Genomic DNA, 20098 nt, shown 5'->3' on the forward strand with positions numbered 1-20098 from the left:
AAGGTCCATTCCAACCGAAACCATTCTATGATTCTATGATTTATTGTATACATATTGGTCTGCACCACAGCTTTATCTGAAAAACTCTTTGTGGAAACCTTCACTCATTAATCACAACCCCAGAAATATTTTTTTTCTTATTTTTTTTACTTTAATTTTTTTCCCCTAGTGTTTCCTTAGTTTTGTGATTGAATTATTTCAGTGACACTGAAAAAGAGTTCATTGCTGTGACAATTTCAATTGTCCTTGTCCATCAACCCAGGGTTGTTACCATGATAGTATCCATTTGTCTACTGTCCTATTGGAAGATTTTCTGTTCCAACAGTGTGTGGATGAACCCTATAGTTTTGGGGTATGGATTTATTTGTAATTTCCTGGAACATTATGATTCGCTTTCTCTCATGTGCATCAATGCAGATATACCTCAATACCCTTTGTTCCTCTTTTCCTGCTGTGTCATTACTTATATGGCACAGGTTAAATGAACAAAGATGAGAGCACTGCTGTTATGAGTCTGAAAATTACAGACAATAAAGGCCTTGATAATGAAGAACACAGATGAAGAATTTATTGTATAGTGATATTTAAAGGTGAAGTTATTACCATTCCATTTTTTTCCCCCATCTCCTACTCTTTTTTGAGGAGAGAACACAACCACATTCCTTTCCTAACAAAATTGTTGTCCTTTCAAGTCTAACTTGACTGATAGGTCATGGTGGCACAGCAGCGAAGAAAGAAATTTAAAGCCAAGTATTTAATGACAAATGAAGGCCTCAGGGAAATGTGACAACTTCAGTTCACCTTCTAGATAGACCTAAAAGCTCTCATTCTCATGCAAAAGCTATCTAGCCCTAGCCAGGGATAAAAGCTTTTCTTCCACTAAAGCACTATGATGGTAGATACTGAGAGCACCTTAGTGACAGTCTGACAACCCAGTAAGACTACACAACTTATCAATCCAGGGCTCAGACAGCTCTGCCATTCTGGGAGCTGTGCTTGTGCTGTGCCATTATGGAATTAGGGAAGGTTTTTAATTGTTTAAGGGGAGTGATGCAGTTTAAGTGCATCAGCACGTAAGTGAGGAAGCGAAGCATCTGTTTGCTTCTGTGAAAGCATATTTTCGAACTATAAATTACAATAAAAATCTAAAGAATATTTAGAATTTGCTTTACCGTTTAAAAATATTTACAAATGAAAGCAAGCAGAGTTCAGGCAAATTCTTTATTAAGGCTTTGTTTCAAAACAGAAGTAGAAAAGCACAATAGGTAACACCTTTGAAACTTTGGTCAGCAAAATTAAGGAACTTTGAATGTTTTTTCTACTCCATGAATAATTTTTTTTTTGTCTTTTGTTAATAAAGGCAAAGAAATCTTATGAGTACAAAACTAGAATTATAAAATTGACATAATTTACAAACAATTCCACATTAGCACCAGACATTAGCAAAACATGTTTTGATACAAAAGCTTTCAGACCTAGTCTCATTTTTGTAAGACTTTTTTCCATACTGAGTGAAGCGTTTGCATGCATTTTATTTAACCCTTTTATAATCTGTTTTAATAATCAAAAGACACATTCGGGAAAAGTGGAAAAACACTTAAGAATCTCGGTATATGTATTGGTATAGGATTCCGTTAATGGAAATTATTTTTCTTATAAATCAAGAAGTCAACATGGTCTCAAATATATAGCAAGAAGCTCATAGTGTTTGCTTTTTCTCCTTTTTTTAAGAGCTTCCGTTATCCTTGTTACTACAAGGCAATGTAGGACAAAATAAAAGATACATTTAATATAAGGCATATTTGTTTGCTTAGAAAAGGTAATGTTACTGGTGTCATTATGACTTTTAACACATGATGAATTTTGACTTATAAAAAAGCATAAAATACTACTGAACCAAAAGTGCTATGTTAACATCTCATATTTCCTTAGATTACTCTAAAAGTCACCTGAGGTGATTTTTTTCCTAGAAATTATCTAATTTCATTTATACTTCTTATTTAGTGGAAATAATAATAATAAAAAAATACACTCTGTATTGTTCCCTGCTCTTTTGTAATCCAATCCTTCAAACAAACTAGACAGCATAAGAAGGAATCCTGGTTCTACAGAAGTTGATGGCTTTCAGCCATTCCAGGATTTGACCCTGCATAGTGCTTTCCATTAAGAGCAGTTAAAGCACCTCCAATGGACTACTCCCAGTGAGCACTTTGCTGGCAGTGAGTATATGCATCTTCACACCTTTTGTGGATTCATGGTTCAGTTTACATCATGTTATCAAAACAGTGTCATTTTCTAATGATCTCATTTTTTAAAAAAGTGTTCCTCTTCCTCACAAAGACCATGTTGTTAATTTGTAATTCTGTGGATTCTCTCTTGGAAAGCTTTTAGGAATAAGCTAGTCTTGTCCTTCTTCTTGCTCCCCCTGCCAAAAATGGAAACAGAGCCTTTAGTTATTACCTATAATTATATATAATATGGTTAAACTATATATTGTATTTACTTGGGAAATAGATAGGAAGAGGAAAGATGAAACCTTATGCTGAACATTTCATTCTTGTTCTGCCTAGGAAATTAAAATGATCTCTCAGTTTCTTCATTAATCAAAATAACATAGAATCTCTGAGTTATAAATCCCCTGGTAGGGAATTCCAGAGTGCCATTTTCACAGTGGTAAGACTCCAGAGTCAGATCTCACTTTGATGGCTTTATTCTCATCTGAAACACAGTTTGACTAAAGCACATAATCTAAGTTGTTTTCAGATATAAGAAAAAAACACTAGAAACCAAATAGTTAAAAATACCAAGTATTGGTATTTTTTAAAAAAAGCGCAAATGCAACTCTTTCCTTTTGAATTCTGTATTCTTAAGAGCATTTTTTTCCTCCTGACTTCTAAAAAAACCTGAAAATAATATACATGCTATAATGTTTAAATATGTGTTTTGCTTTTACCTTGTGTCCGCCTGCTTGGTTGTGCTCTCCGTACAGGTGCTTCTAGAAAACAGAAATATTACAGTCAGAAGTTATTTGTTTGAGCCTGTGAATTAAAACTCATTATAAATGTTGGAAACCCATCACTACCTTCAAAGTTTGTTGTTTAAGGTTTTCAGTAAATTAAAAATTTTGTCTCATAGCATGTTGACTTGATCACATGAAACATGAATGCTTATAATACAATTCACACATTTTTGTCATGTACAGTCATACATTACATCTTAGCAACATCCACACTGATCTGCAGATGGTCACATGATGTAGGCAGGTGTCAGGATGTTTTGCTTATGCTCTTCATTCAGCAAACATCATCTGACACTGTCAGTGAGGTACAAGCTCAGGTTAGTGCACAACCCAGGACTCAGTTTCAGACTTTGGCAGCAGATATCCAGATATTATTTAAGGAATTATTTATAAGTCATTTGCTTGAAACTCAACCATCACAAGACATTGGCTACATTTCCAGCTGTGTTTGGGGCTTTATCTGTAACTTCATTGTGAGTCCACAGTATGGTTCCACATTTAGAGATCAGTTAATCTTCTCAGACTTCTGTTTTAAAAGGTAGAGCAGAGCAAGGACTATTGAATAGGTACCACCCTTATTAGCAGGTACATCCATTTTCCAAAATACTGACTCAGTGAAACTATGGAAACTTTTTCCTCTTTCTCATCAAACCTTGGAACATTTTTTTAAACCAGCTGTCTCTCACTGGGAGGTAAAACATTTGATAAACGCAAGAGATAATTCTTCTATTACTGTCACAAAAATGTTACTGAGGTATTTTTCCTCGTTTACAACCATGAAGTATTGTACTTAACAGGCTGCAGTCAGTGGTCTTTTCATCCTGAGTTGTCTTTTTATACTATGCATAAATTCATAGCCCTGGGATACAGGCTTGATCTCATTACTGCTGAGGATAAACACTGGGCATCCGCACTGCTATGACAGAAAATTTCAAGCACTGCACTGCTCTGGCAAGGACAGAATATGGTTCATCCATAATATGCTTTCCATACTTATGTGCTCTCCATATAATTATGCTGTCAGATAAGCCCCATATTTGAAGATCACACCTGTCTTTCATTATCAGGCAACAGTAGACTTTCAAGCATGCCTTGTACTACTCGACACCGAAGCTACAAGACACTATGGTATACCTTCAGTCTTGGCACAGACTTCAAAATTAAAAAAGTAGAAGCATATTTATTTAATTTTATTCTCCAAAAGGCACAATATTTTTTCCTATGAATTTAGTTCAAAGACTGACAGAATAACTTATTCCACATTATTAAAATTACAGTTAGAAAAGGACATACATACAAATACAAAAGAAATCCTAAAGAAGTTACTTCTTAACTTCGAGTAAAGATCTTTAAACTATGATTGTTAAACTTGAAGAACCAATTCCTGGTATAAAGCCAGGTTGAATTGCATATGGCTCCTTTTGGACCTTGTCACCATTCATGCTCATCAAACCCAAGAGCATCCCTCACTTCAAAACAGAATTAAAGTAGAGAAATTCTGAGAGCCTGTGAAACATTTGCTCAGCCAACAGGTTATATTCCCTCCACCTACCCACCCCTTCACAACACTGAGAAACCCTCACAGCAACAGATCACATTAACAATGAGAAGAAATAACTCAAGTTAAAAGCAACTCACGTGGTCTTCTTCTGTGTGTGCTGCTCAAAGAAAAGTCAATTCTTATGGTACACGTTCTTTCAAATGTTTTACCTAAGTATTGTGGTTAGACATTTCCTCTTGTCTACTATGCTTACCAAATCTTCTAGTTACTTTTAGCCACAAGATAAGCCTCAACATTTTTCACTTCAATGCCAGTGAAAGAATTCTTTTCCAAAACAATTATAAAACTCTTCTTGCTAGAATACTGGCTTCAGACCTAGTAATTTTTGTGAATGGATACTGTAAAACCTCACCTGGAATGATCACTTTAGACAAAGCAGGTCTTAGTGATACTGAATTTTTAGACAAACTAACCTTCCAGATGAACTTTCTTGATTTCTCTCTCGATAATCTGTGGCTCTCCCTCAATTACTTTAGTAACCTTGGTGTACTCAGTTCCAGCTACAGTAAGCATCAAAAACAAATGAGTTAAATCTGGCAGAGCATTTTTCCAGTTGCAAGGAACCTTCAGTGGAAACAATCTCATTTTAGGGTGTAGGTGTTGCTGGCTACCATGTTATTAATGCCATAAGGCATGTTAGTCTGGGGCTGAGTCATTTGTTGCAGTCTTGGTTTAAAGTGTTGTTTCACCAAAGACTGCTGATTATGATAAGCAGTGCTGGATATTTTATGAGCAGAATTAAAGCCCATATGAAATCATTCTTTTATTTAGACAGTAATAATACATTTGTTTGTGACTGTACTCAAACTTAAATAATTAAGATATTTTCAGTAAAACATAAGTAATTTTATCTAGACAATAGGGTTTTTATTGGCTTAACACATGGTAAGGTATTATCATGGCAGCCAAGGCTAGCTGAATGGATAAATCATGGAAGAAATAGAGAAAAATCAAATTAAAGCAAGAGACAAATTTACCCGTTTGTTCCATTCTGTAAAGCAGGATGCTTATGCAAACTAACATATAATAGCAAGGAAAAATAGCAAGAATTCAAGAAACAATATTGTCTTTTCCTAATTTCCTAGAGAGAAACTATTTCTCTTTTCCATACAGTATAGGGTCACAGAAAGATGTATCTCTACAGATTATGTCTATTTAATTGTATGATTGCAATTACAGTTATAATTGTTAGATTCTGTCATCAGACCTGTTAATTTTGAACAGTTCTACAGACAAAGTTTGATCCTGCTTCATTGTTGCCTGGTTTACACCAACAGAACATAGTGCAGTATATGGAGGAATTTTCTTGCTGTAATTTTTCATTTCCAACTTTTAAGTATTCAATCCTGAAATAGGCATCACCAGAAAGAAAATCTTTTCAGGTAGCTGGGGCACTTAGGATAAGTTGAAAAACCTTTTGAAAGCTTTTATTTCTCTCCAGTGATTATAGGCAAATCCTGGCTTAGTTCTATAAAACTAAGATTTAGGTGTTTAAAACAGAACAAGGAATTACAGTCAACAGGATTCATAGACAAATCTTGGCTTTTTTTCTAAGGCTAACTGTGTTACCAATTAACATGGTTTTGTTTGGTGGAAAGCTGTTCAGTTATTCATCACGAAATTTTTTATTTAACTGAAGTTTAAGTCACATCCACAGCATGGTGCTTTTGAAGGACTACAAGATTTTGTTCAGTGAACACAGAGCTGGCTGTAAGCTACTTTACTGGTACACAACTTGGTAACTTAATAAAAAGTGAAAAAAAAATGAAGTGGATTCAGTTAATTTATGTCAAGAAAAACATCCATTTTTGAGCTTCTGACTCAGGTTTATACCAACATTTACAAAAAACCCACATCACTTGAATTCTTTTTTTTTATTCCCCATTGCTATTATAGATAGTTTTTCTAATCTACATTAGGCAAAGAACATTCCAAATTCATAGATAAAGATTAATTTCATAAGCAGAAGTTCTTTTACCAGTTTTCTACAACTACTGGTTATATATTGCCAGAATTGTTAGAATTAAGAGAGCAAGAAAGAAAGAAAACCATTCCCTGGAATGCTATATTTGAAGAGAATTAAAGTTAATGTCTGGATATCCATCATCTGTAAGCATTGAAAGAAGGATGCTAAGCATGCCTTTAATTATTAACTTGAGGGCAATGAATATTCATTTTTAAAGAACTGATGAGCAAAATTAATTTGGCCTGTTACAGTGCTTTCCAGTTCAGAAATATTTTCCACAGATTAAAATTTGCTTAAAAAAAAAAAAGTGGAATAAATCTTCATTGCTCCCCTGAGTTTTAATTAGGTAACTTTTTAAAGACTGGAAAAACCCAGAAAATTTTTTCCATGACCAATACCATTAAAAAAATAATTAACTGAAATTTGGTACTTATTTCCATTTCAGAGATATTTGGTACTTAATATACAATATTCTACTTTTTCTCTTATTAAATTTACACCTTGACTAGGTCAGTCTTTAAAATGTTGAGATCAACATATCCAAGAGGGGGTTCAGTTATCATTACCTGTTGCAAAAAGGTTAGTTATAATACACTAAATTACCTCCCTGCAGAAGTCTTTTGATTTCTTCATCTTCCAGTAAATGACCATCACCTTCAATAAATTTGGTCACCTTGGTAACCTCTGATAGGATACAGGTTATGGCAAAAAAATTGATTTACAGAAAACATTTGACAATTCTACTAAGAGTATATTACTGAATTAATCCTATCATAGCATTGTGCTGAATTACAAAATTCATCTGTTATGACAGCAAATTCCACATAAACACTGAAAACATCATATTTTATGATAAACATAGCATGCCATATATAAGACTCTGGAAGCCTCAGTTCTGGAGCTGCCTGAAATGTGAAGATCAGGGACTCAAACCAGAATGTTATATTTGGACATTTCTGAGATTGTGAGGTTAATCCCTGGTAAGATTTTGCAGTATATGAGCATCATTTCTTAAAACATGGAATATCCATTCAGTAATTACTTAATATAGATAATAAATATATACATATTTAAAAAAGGAAAGAAAACAAGAATACTAACCTTCTTCAAGGAATTTCTTTAACTTCTCTTCATTGTCTGAATCACCTGCAGTAATTCTGGTATATTTTATTTCAGGACCTGGAAAAAGATTTGTAAGATAGTGGCTTTAATCTTATATAACAGGATTGTCCTTAAAGTTATTATTTCCTAATTAATACATATGGTGGTTCCATGGTTAAAATGTTGTAGTCTGCTTATATGAAAACTTTATCTTTCATCATGTTCTAAACTAAGACTTTCAGGTAGGTCAATATGTTGCTATAACAGTGTCTTTTCCTTACAAGTGCTCTGGCAGACAGAATTTTAATTACAGATTTCAAACTGATATTTAACCAGGGGAATCAAAAAGTGTCAACAGAGAATTATATATATCGTTCTATGCTTAAATATACCTCACTCCATCTATCAATTTCTAATATTCTTAAAGAAATATCTCTGTAGTAGGTAAAATAGAATTGAAATTGGTTACAGACTTTGAAAGTTACTCTCTGAGAAAACCAAGGGGCGCAGATGGACATTAATTTTATCTTACATTAGCTGAATAAAAATGTTTAACTTGTTGACGTGACATCAAGTCCCCACCTTACAAAGAAACAGAGAATATATTTTTCTAAAATGACTGTCAAAAGAGTCTAGAACGACATGCAAAAATAGGTATCTACCCACTGAACATCTACCTTTGGTCAAGTAAAATCTACCTGTGAACCCAAAAGTTCACAAAAAAATAAAAGACTTCCTTTTAAAGCAAGCCATGCAATAAAACCCATCTCATTCTGAAATGGTAGCAAGAAGCTTGTAAGAGCAGACACTGAGTAAATACATGGAAATAAAAATTAGATAAAGAAAAGTTTTCATAGTTTTGCATACTGTTAAAATATTGTTTTCCGTTCTGTATATGTGTGTGTAGGGCCCATAACCAAATTTTCAGCCATACACAGATAATGGGAAGCATTGGGGAAAATACATCTGTCCAGGAAATGCAGTTTAAGCATTAGGAGAGAACTTAAGATGTTTTACTTATGTATGTAGTGTTGAACTTTGTTAAGAATTAATAGCTCATCATAATTTACCTTGAATAATTCTTTCTTCTGTTACTTTTTTCTCTGTCACTTCTACAGGTCGTCCATCTATGATTTTGGTGTATGTTTTAATAATTGGTTCTACAAGGATTTTTAAATTGAAGACATTAATCAAGTGATGAACTTTCAAGGGCTCTTTTTGACATGTGGAAACTGATCGAAGCATACAAGGAAATACCATAGCATAATTTACGAAAAATACAAATCTTTAGAGGAGACCAGAAACTAATTTTTCTCAAAACTTAGGAGGGCCACATGATTTTTTTTCCTTTAAAACCATTCTAGATGTGAACGTCTCAATACCCCTAGCAAAGCAGAAAGCAAAGTTTACCTCTCTATCTGATAAAATTGTCTTTCTATCACAGAATCACATGCTACATTTTTGATTGCAGGACAATAACCAGCAAATAATTCTTAATTGAGACAGATATTATGTCAGCATGCAGAGTATTTCTAACACTGTCTTGACTGTAGCTATGGAGCACAGTTAGGCAAAAAAAGCCCATTTTTTTTAAAAGCATGAGAAGTAAGAATTAAATGATGCAATAAAATTACAGCACTTCACAAAGGTCTTATTAAAAACAGAACATCTGTCTAACATGTCACATGTGTCACCTAGATAAAGAAGAAATTGATGGGAAATAGTGAATGTTTCAAATTTTAACTAATACGAACTGAGTTGCTGAAAGCATACCAACCTCCATGAATCACTTTAGTTATTGTCTCCCCTTCCCTGACTATTTTGAACTCAGGTTCCCCTTCAATTAATTTAGTTATCTGTGTGATAGATGGGTCTGTGACACAGAAAGAAAACAACATGTTACAAATAGTCATAAAATATTTATAGTATCTCATGGGACTGAGACGAAGCTTGCATTTTCTCCTCCTACCCTAAATAAACCAGATTATTGCGATAGAGGGTTTAAATATGAGAAGTCTTTTGCAGCAATACTGTACAATCTTGTGCTTCCTCACATGTGATCTTAAATTTAGATTCTATTGCACAATTACTATTTACATTTTTTTTATTATTTTGTGTATCTGATATTTTTAACATTTGTTGACAAGTCTCAGGCAACAAACCAGATCCTAAGCAGCAGAAAGGAAGCCTTTTTCTATATACATTGGTAAGAAGTATGCTTTGCAGCTTTGCTGAAATCTTAAAGTGATTGCTGCACTAGTGATCAGCATCCAGACTGTATGTTGAAAATGTTTGTGAAGTTATTTCTACTAACGGTATAAATATCTAAGAGGAAACTAGGTCTTTTAATCAGTATTCATTGGAGCTTATTTTTTTGCTTTGAGAATTTTTATGTGTCTTTTTTTTTCTTTGTTTTTAAGCTACCAAGACTTGGACAGTGGTCACTTAACTAAAAAAAAAACAAAACCACAAAACCAAAAAACAAACTTCTGAGATCAACTGGAACAGCTGTAAGGATATTTATCAGCATTAATGGCTATCATTAGCATGGGTGAGGTCATCTTGATTTCAACTGCCAAGACACACTTCTTAATTTTGTGCAGTTGCTATAGATCACACTGATCCAAATGTATCTGTCTGACAGGCTGAAGCAGAAGATACTAAATAAATTAGGAACATACCATAGATGTAGTCAATTAACAGCAATAATATGGTTCTTCTGTAGTGAGTATTATGGAAATTCCTTCCACTTAAGAAGCTACTGTAACATAAACTTCCTTTACTCCCTATTCAGAGTTAGAAACTTAGCACGGTCCACCTCTGTTACGTTCCATAAAAATCTCTTGGATATCTTTATATGAATTTTTGTACAAGTTGATACTGTACTGATTTTTTTTTTAAATAATTACTGATCGAGATTTAACAACAGTTTTTACATATGTATACCAGATGTTAATTGTTGAAAACAGTCAAATCAGGCCAACTAGTATCCTGCAATAGTAAAAATCAAAGCATACTTTTTTTTTTTTGCTTTTGCAGCAACAGAAGATGTTTGGATAAATTAGAATTTAGAGAAAAATAATTAATTTATTGACTGAGGATGAGAAGATATGATGGAATCATAAAGATTCCCAGTTTTTATAGAGCTGTATTCACCTACTCTGGTTTCTAAATAGCTGAATAAACCATTGCTTCTTTTATTTTCTAACACATCTGGATGAAAAACATTCACAAATATTTTAAAGAAATATTCTTAAAGATTCAGTCTCATGCTTCTGTTTTAAACTCAGAGGCATTTTTTGCATGTTGAGACTCCAATAAATACGAATATACATTGATACAAGTGATGAATATAAATTAAATCATGTCAAAGGTATATTTATTAATGTTTATAAATACTTTTTTATTTTTACATTTCTAAATTACTGTACATTTTCATGTGATTGCTACAGCAGATATATGCAAACCAAAAGGTGAAGTTATAGCTTTCTATGTTGCCTAATCTAGGAACAATCCTTTGAATTCAATCAATTGGTTTCAATCAGATTTGACTCTTTATATCTCTTTAATCTTTTGCAACCCATACATGCCTATGTATGGACAACACAAATAAAAAACACTGACAGGAAAAAGGAGACATCACCCCCTAAACTTGGTGAGGAGAGATGTCATTTTTTTAATGGAAATCTCCTTTCCATAGAACTTCCTGGCAAAAATCAACATGCACTTTGCTAGTTTTTATCTACAGAGAGTTGAGGGTTTATGTGGTTCTAATGTGAGTTGCTGCTAACTACCATTACTACTAGCAAGCTCAGAAGAGTCACAACTGGCTTTATTGGGTCTCTATCTGATTCATCACTGGACAGAGAGATCACTCACACAGAGTGTGTCCCAAAGCAGAAACACTACTGGCAATGAAAAGGAGTAGCCCTTCGCTACTCACTAACTTCTAACATTATTTTTTCTCTTAGGTGAAGAAAACTTACTTCTACATTTGACTGTAGAAGTGCTCAGACATTTCATTTTTTCTTCAAAAGACAATTTAGTTTCAGTTAACTTTCAACTTCTAAACATAATGTAAATCTACTAAACTATATACTCTGTCTCTGGATCTAACTGAGAGTACTGTACTTAGACTGATTCACCCTCATCATAGGAAGATTTCTAAAATGCCTTGGAAGAATTATCATGTGAAATTAATCTATCCATTGTGGATCTGATTTAATGATGGAGACTAGGCAACAAAGATCAGCATATATGGTAGATGGTCTCTAATCCTAAATGGGATGAAGCAGGCAAGCTGCTGAAAATGTAAGGACATGAAATCCTCCCAGAAACACAGATTAAGCAGTCTGGATAAAATTCTTTGCATGACATTTTTAATTGCCTTTCTCAGTTAAGCTCAAACAAATTCCCTTTGAGTATTTTTATTTCATTGGGAAACTGGATCTCATTAGCTTTAGTTGAGTTATAAATCACAAGTGATTTTAGCAGTCCCAGTCCCACAATTTATTCTTTTCAGTCCCATCACTAAATGGTCATGCTTTTGTCTTCAGAAATTAAAGTTTGGCTAAATATAATTTTCAGGCATCTGACAGATATTGGTAGTTAGAACTGACTGAAAAGTGTAGAAAAATGAATGTCTTTTTTTTCTTCAAAGTATAAGAAACGTGTACTTAATTTTTAAAAATCACTATTTTAATGGAAAAAAAAAGGGGTCTTTGTTGAAAAAAACCCCCACAAGTAATAAAAGAAATGTTTTAGAAAAATTATCTAAAAGTACTTTTAAATGCCCGCAGAAAAAGGAGAAAATCCATTTGGGGAGAACAATTGTGGGTAATCATTTTATACAAAATATTTCAGTCAGTTCTAATTGCAATATTTGTATCTTTGCTTTTCCAGCAAAGTGCTTAACATCCTGGGTTTGATATGTACAAAATGTATCCCATTAAAGAAATATATACAATATATATTCTGAATATGTATATGAACATATGCAGAAATATATACCAAGGGCCTTATTTACCTTCCTTTGTGATGATAGGCTGGACGTTGCTTTCAATTATGTTAATTTCTGAAAATATAGAAAATGGAATATACAGTACATTCCATTCTTACAATTTCTTTATGACAATGATCAGTTGGATTTGGTCTGCTCACAAGGATGTGAATAAAATCATAATTATTAATGGGTGGAAAAGTAACTCAAAAGGATCTCGGTTATAATTATGAAACAATGATGCATGCAAGTCACCTGCAGACAGAATCTATGAGCATGCCATTTGCCTTTGTGCCTTATGAAACCCACTGGTCACGAGACCTATGTTAATGTATGGTACATAATAATAATGGCTTGTACAATTACCTGCACAAAGCTTTGCACAAATCCCTGACATATCTTAAATCTGAGTATTACCCTCTTCTTTTCGTCAGGGAGCCGATCTGGTAAACAGAGGAAACCTTCTGGCATTCAGAATTATAGATAGAACATCATAGAGAATATGCCTGTGGTGCCCTTAGGAGATCAAGTTGTCCCTCTACACCTAGGACAGACTCAAGTATTCATTGAATATCCCTTATAGTTATTTGACTGATATCCATTCACTGGTTTAGAAGTCCTCACTGGTAGAGGTCCCAGCCTTCCTATTCCTGCACTCAAGTAAATCAACAGCTACAGCTTTCTTGATGTCCAGCATTGACCTCCCTCACTTTATTTTACAGGTGTTGCTTCTTGTGCTGCTCTCACTGACCATGGGAGGTAGAATACCTCGAGTTGGAAGAGACCCATAAGGATCAACAAGTCCAACTCCCTTCTCAAAGGACTACCTTAGACTAAACCATATGACTAAGAGTGTTGTCCAGAAGCTCCTTGAACTCTATCAGGCTTGGTGCTGTGACCACTTTCCTGGGAAGCTTATTCCAGTGACCAAGCAGACTCTCGGTGAAGAACCTTTTCCTAATGTCCAGTCTGAACTTCCCTGATGCAGCTTCATTCCATTTCCTCATGTCCTGTCATTGGTCACCAGAGAGAGGAGACCAGCACGTCCCCCTCTGCTGCCCTCCTTGGGGAAGGTGCAGGCTGCTATGAGGTCTTTGCTCAGCAATGAGGCCACCCTTCAGCCTTCTCTTATCCAAACTGAACAAGCCAAGTGACCTTGCCCACTCGTTATAAGTCTTGACCTCAAGATCTCTCACCATACTGGTCACTCTCCTCTGGACACTGGGCAGAGGAGGGATATTAACATTTTAATGCCCTTCTTGTATCGTGGTGCCCAAAACTGTATCAGTGCAGAGCAGTGCGGGACAATCCCTTCCCTAGACTGGCTGGAGATGCTGTGCCTGGTGCCCCCCAGGACGCAGATGGCCCTCCTGGCTGCCAGGGCACTGCTGACTCACATTCAACTTGTCATCAAGGTAGATTATTCTATTTTTTATTCTGAGAGCTTTTTAACTTCAATATGTCCATTCTCAACTTATAAAAGCCTAATGTGATGGCTTTCGTTTCTACTGTGAAATGTTAGTAGAATCCCCCAGAAATTTTTGTCATTTGTCTAAATTCACCTTGCTTCCCAAGCCAAAGTTTCAGCAGAATCTTTGTCTTCTAAGAGTTTGTCTCAACAGGTTCTACTTTCTATGAAGAAACTAAATGCAAACACTGAGAAAGGCTGCAAGAGAGCAAAAAGGGATCCTTTTTTATATTTGCTCCCTAAAGAGAAAATAATCAGAACAACTGTCTCCCATACAAGCATCACACTTGCACATCTGGGAAACAGGAGGAACTCATACACTCTGTCCCTCTGGAAGCATTTATGAAAAAGGAAGGATCTCAGTGCACAGTTTGGTCAATCATAGAATCATAGAATCAACCAGGTTGGAAAGGACCTCTGAGATCATCAAGTCCAACCCTTGATCCACAACTGCCGTGGTTACTAGACCATGGCACTAAGTGCCACATCCAAACTCATCTTAAAAACCCCCAAGGACGGAGAATCCACCACTTCCCCTGGTAGCCCATTCCAATGTCTGATTACTCTCTCTGTAAAGAATTTCTTCCTAATATCCAACCTAAACCTCCCCTGGTACAGCTTAAGACCATGCCCTCTTGTCTTACTAATAGCTGCCTGGGAGAAGAGACCAACCCCCACCTGGCTACAACCTCCTTTCAGGTAGCTGTAGAGAGTGAGGAGGTCTCCCCTGAGCTTCCTCTTCTCCAAGCTGAACAGCCCCAGCTCTCTCAGCCTCTCCTCATAGGACTTGTGCTCCAGTCCCTTCACCAGCCTCATTGCTCTCCTCTGGACCTGCTCAAGCACCTCAATATCCTTCCTGAACTGAGGGGACCAGAATTGGACACAGGACTCAAGGTGTGGCCTCACCAGTGCTGACTAAAGGGGAAGAATCACTTCCCTGATCCTGTTGACCACACTGTTCCTGATCCATGCCAGCCTGTCCAGGTCCCTCTGAAGAGCCCTCCTGCCTTCCAGCTGATCAACACTTCCCTCTAGCTTAGTGTCATCTACGAATTTGCTGATGGTGGACTCAATCCCCTCATCTAAATCATCAATAAAGATATTAAATAGAACTGGGCCCAATACAGATCCCTGGGGGACACCACTGATGACCAAGTGCCAACTGGATGCAGCACCGTTCACCAGCACTCTCTGGGCCTGGTCCTCCAGCCAGTTCTTAACCCAGCACAGATTGCCCCTGTCTAAGTTGTGGGATCCCAGTTTTTTCAGGAGTATACTGTGGGAGACGATGTCACGATGTTGCATCTTGGAGAGCAGATACAATGTTAAGTCTTGGAGAGAGAGGCAGTACAACTCTTCTATGCATCAAACACTGAACTCTGGCTAAAAATTGAAAACCAATCTTTTCCGCATGTATCTTGCCTACCCCAAAGAATCTGAACAGCTTACTTCAGGGTTATTTTCCAGTCACACATCTGGAAAGGGAAAAAATACATACAGTCTCACAACAGCCAGAAACATTCTGTTTGAGTCTTTCTCTTCCTTTGCTTCATCAGCACATCTTACTTTCCAAGAAATTACTTTCTTTTAAAAAGAGATGTACATTTCCAAACTGGAACTGGCAACATCTAAAAAGAATTCTCAAACCCATCTGGAAGTATTTAAAATGAACTTACTGTAAAACGTCAGTGGAATCTCTTTGAAGGTACTGTCACGAACAAACTATAAAAACAGAAAATCAATTGTAAAATTTAAGAGAAGTAACACTTGCATTACAGTTTCCTAATGAGTGTGGGTAGGATTCACTGCTTCATTGACCTAAAAGTTAGGTGGTGCTATTTGTGCGGGTTCTGTCATTCATTGTTGAGGGACAATGTAGTCTTAAGAGCATAGATAAGACATATAAGGATCTTATGTAAAAAGTAAGCCTACTTTTCCTCACAGGCTGTTGATGCTGGTGGCTTTAATGACATAAAAATTTAGCCACTCAATACTCTTTCTAAAGAGGAATTGCCTCAAGGATTTAGAAGTGATTTATTTTCCAAGAGTGATAAATTGTACCTGAACCAAAGAGTAGATTTAGGCAAGTTCACACTGGGGTTATCCAAATGCAAATATTCTACAACTATTTGGCACTGAAAAACATAAATTCTAACTCTTGAGTGCAGTGTATGATTTGTGATTATATTTGGGTAATTGGGAGCTATTGAATGTGTTGTCTGCTGAAGAAAGGACTAGAGAATCACTTATGAATTATAATGTACACAGTTTCCCAGACATTGCCATAAGTATGAATGGATAATTACTGAAAGAGTACCTTAATTTGAATGTACTTAATCAACTTCTTCAGGATTGTGAGCAGCTGATCATTTCCAACAGGCAGATCTGACAAAAGAAACAGGCATGTAAGCGAAAATATACAACTGTGTGCATTTTACTTTCATTTACAGTGATCAGGAGATGTAATCACTGTCAAACACTCACATAAGCTTGCAGTTGTATATATATTGTATATATACTCTTCCATATCAGTGGAAAAGGTAGTCTATGGCTAGTCTTGTCTTCCATATATTTGACTTTCATAGAATTTAAAAAAATTGCCATGGTTTCAAGTGAGGTTCTTCCACAAAATGAGCAGTGAGGTAACTTTTCTGTTTCATATCCACATAAGAATTTTATCTTTAAATTAATTATCTTTTTAAAGTTATTTCAGCTATATAACGTAAATAGATTTAAAGGATTTTGTATAAATTCCATGAAATAATACTCACCTGCTGGATATAGGAGTTTGTCAATGACATGAATTACACCATTTGTTGCCATGAGATCAGATTCTCTTGATTTCAGTTCATTAACCAGAAGAGTATCATTCACCTGATAAAGGATCAAAAGAGAACCCAAGTTATCAGGGACATTGAAAAACAACCCCAAACCCTACTATGACATTTGCAGAATTGCATCCCGCTCCATAATGTGGATAGACATGAAATGTCAAATCCCTATTACAAGGCTGTAGCAGGGAGATTTTTTCTATGCTTAACTGTTTTCAAGTAGAGTTTCCCTCCTTGGATGGTTTTAAGAATATTTGTCACACCAGGCTCAAAGCCACTTCCAATGAAAACTCCTTGTGTCAAGTGGTAAAGAAGAATGTTCCTGAGAGCATTTTTGTCTCCTATATAAAAACAAAAAAGAATAATAGGAATAAAAATTAAATAGTAAGGGATAGTTCTTTTTGAAAATTCTAAGGATTCACACAGGCTTGAGCTGGAATTATGCATAATATGAATGATAGTACCATGAACATATACAATTTGAATCTGTTAAAATGGTGGTAAATGGAAACAAGTCACCCATATGACAAAAAGGCACTCAGAACATAATCATAAAGATCTTATAAGAAACCTTATGCAAAAGAACAGAAAAGCAGTCCGTGGAGCAGTTAGAAGTGCTGTTTTTTTCTGTTCTTACAGAGAACAGATGCAGCTTGGAGAAGCTGGGAAAGGGGAAAACCACCCAATTTTAGGGATGGTTTCCATATTTTAAAGGTTGACATTCCTATTTGGGTTGAAGAGAAAAAAAATCCAACATTTTCAAGACTGTCTTAAAAAGCAAATAAATCCTGGAGCCCAAGTTAATGTCCTGATAGGGTTCCCTGGTGCTCTGGGTCCATAGAGGTTGAAAGGCATAGAATGGGCTGTAGAAAACCCCATAATGTCCTGGAGACAGGGTACCAAGCAGAGCAGCTTTAAAACACATATGCTTAGCATTACATGGAATATGGACAATTCTAAGTTTAATACTAGCATTACTTGCTGATATTGATTGCTATTAGGAGTTTCAGCCTTGATAAAAAAGGAATGGAAATCCTATCTAGTCTTTTTTTTTTTTTTTCCTAATGTCTCTTTCAGGGAATATTTTCCTTCTTTTTTTCCTGTGTTTTGCTCTAATCACTGGTAGTACTACAATTTACTTTATTACGAAGTGCAATTAAATGATATTTTTCTTCCTAGTAAAATTAGCTGAGACTTTGTGACTGGAACATTCATAGATATAGCATCGTTACATACAGAGCCTAAACATGGCCACTCCAAAGATGTTTTCACAGACTATCAGATTAACTCTGTTCTATGCCACAGTGGTTACTGGTTAAAATAATCTTTGTGTCTTTCTTACAGATTAACAAAGTATTTCTTTATATTCCTTAAAAAATTATATATTTCAAAATTTAATTTTAATGGAGAAAGTAACATAATATCTTAAAAGAACACCAGGATGGAATTCTAGAAAGTAAACTGACAAAAAATTAGACATCTTGCTGCAAAAAAAATAATCAGGGACAAGGAAAGTGAAATAAACTGAGTCACAATGATAGGAAAAGATGATACATAAAGTCACTTGAAAAGCAGAATGGTCAATATAATTTTATTTTTAACTACAAAATTAATCCAAAATGACATTGACCTTGAGTACAACTTCAAGTTGTGAATTGAAGACAAAAACAATGAACCTCATAAACTCAATCTTAGTTAAGAAAGCAACTACACAGTACAATACAAACGGAACAGTGGCATTTATCCAGTTGCTTCGGTTCACAGCCTTATGACACGCTTCATTTCCTTTTATAGCTGCCTAATGAGAGTCATCTAGGCTATCTGTTAATTTACTTTTAGTCACTAGAGACGCACCACACTAGAAGGCAACTTAGACCACTATCATAACTTTAAATGGTTGAAGAGATAATTTAAATTCCTAGTGCTTCATTAGTGAGCTAAAGGCTGCAGAAGACGGGGTTGCCTGAACAAAGTCTTCCAAGTAATTAAGAATTCATGGGGTTTGGCTCCATGTCTTTAAGTTTTCATCTGAGAAGTACAGGAACGGAAAATATACTGACCTGGATGTGGCAACCGCTCCTCCTGCCTTGTGCACAGGCCATATTCACATTACTTTTAAATAAACTAAAATTATTTATAGTGCTGTGACCACAGTCTACCCCTCCAGTCAGAAATTCTGCAGGAGATTTGAAGTATTCACTGTGCATTTCTTCTCTTATGGAAATAAAGCATAACATTAAATAAACTAGTTCTAAATCTTGCAAAAAATCTATAACATTCCAGAGTTTGGATGTGTTAGATGGAAAGAAATTACTTGCATTGACATGTAGCAACAGATACTCAATATTTTACTTGGAGAGCACAGGTGCTATCAGAGATCACTGGGTCGAAACAAAGGTAAGGAAAGATAGCAAAAGTCAATACTAAATGTGTTCTGATGCAATAATTACAACTAGAAAAGAAATATGATAGAACAGAATTTCCATCTTAAAAAAGCTATTAGCAAGGTTGAATGATGGCAAGTTGAGGGTAATAAAATGAGTGAAGATTCTAACTTAGAAGGTAGTAAGACCATGGAACAAGATATTAAGGAGTGAAGTTTAAATTTAGGTTGGATGCTTCTTTCCAAAAAGATATTTTCTCTACCCCCAAGAAGGAAATAATTTAGGGAACTACTATGAACTGCTCTATGCAAAAGGTAAACTATTTCATCAGGCAACTTCTGTGTAAGAAGTGCATTAGCTTCCTTTCCAATCAATTTGACCATTCTCATTTTTTCTATAATTCTAGTTTTCTCATGTTACTTACTTATCAATATATCCTTATCGTCATCAGTCAAACCTTTAAAGGCATCATTAGTTGGAACAAACAGAGTCCATTCTCCAGGCTGTGACAGAACATCATCTAAATCTGCAGCTTTCACCAGACTGAGGAAAATGCTGTTTGCAACAAACAGACAAAACACAAACACGTTTTGTTAAAATGTAGTAACTACAATTGAGTGCAGGTACCTAGTTCCCTCATTTTTTTCTGATAGTACAATAATCTTCAAACTCTTTAACTAATCCCCAGAAATTAAGATAGTGAAGGAGGAAAATGAGAAAGAAAAAACAAGATAATAAAATAAGACAGTCTTAAGAGTAGCAGACAGTG

At 35.3% G+C, this 20098-nt stretch overlaps 1 protein-coding gene across 13 annotated transcripts in view; it reads right to left on the reverse strand.

The window, feature by feature from the left end:
• Nucleotides 1–1207: 1207 nt before the first annotated feature.
• Nucleotides 1208–20098, reverse strand: part of POSTN (periostin) — a 32753-nt gene continuing 13862 nt past the window's right edge. Inside the window, exons 12-24 of one of the 13 annotated variants that reach the window (XM_027647280.1) lie at nucleotides 19754–19884; nucleotides 17156–17286; nucleotides 16886–16988; nucleotides 16432–16499; nucleotides 15791–15836; nucleotides 12674–12721; nucleotides 9425–9520; nucleotides 8718–8807; nucleotides 7648–7725; nucleotides 7150–7230; nucleotides 4994–5080; nucleotides 2954–2995; nucleotides 1208–2425 (exon numbers count right to left, since the gene is read on the reverse strand). In XM_027647280.1, the coding sequence (XP_027503081.1) occupies nucleotides 2388–2425; nucleotides 2954–2995; nucleotides 4994–5080; nucleotides 7150–7230; nucleotides 7648–7725; nucleotides 8718–8807; nucleotides 9425–9520; nucleotides 12674–12721; nucleotides 15791–15836; nucleotides 16432–16499; nucleotides 16886–16988; nucleotides 17156–17286; nucleotides 19754–19884 (1039 nt within the window). In that variant the 3' untranslated portion in view covers nucleotides 1208–2387. The remainder of the gene's footprint in view (nucleotides 2426–2953; nucleotides 2996–4993; nucleotides 5081–7149; nucleotides 7231–7647; nucleotides 7726–8717; nucleotides 8808–9424; nucleotides 9521–12673; nucleotides 12722–15790; nucleotides 15837–16431; nucleotides 16500–16885; nucleotides 16989–17155; nucleotides 17287–19753; nucleotides 19885–20098) is intronic. The other 12 variants (XM_027647289.1, XM_027647315.1, XM_027647307.1 and 9 more) reach the window with 12 other exon arrangements.

This window comes from Corapipo altera, unplaced genomic scaffold (genome assembly GCF_003945725.1).
Source record: "Corapipo altera isolate COAL_440 unplaced genomic scaffold, ASM394572v1 0, whole genome shotgun sequence".
NCBI lineage: Eukaryota > Metazoa > Chordata > Aves > Passeriformes > Pipridae > Corapipo > Corapipo altera.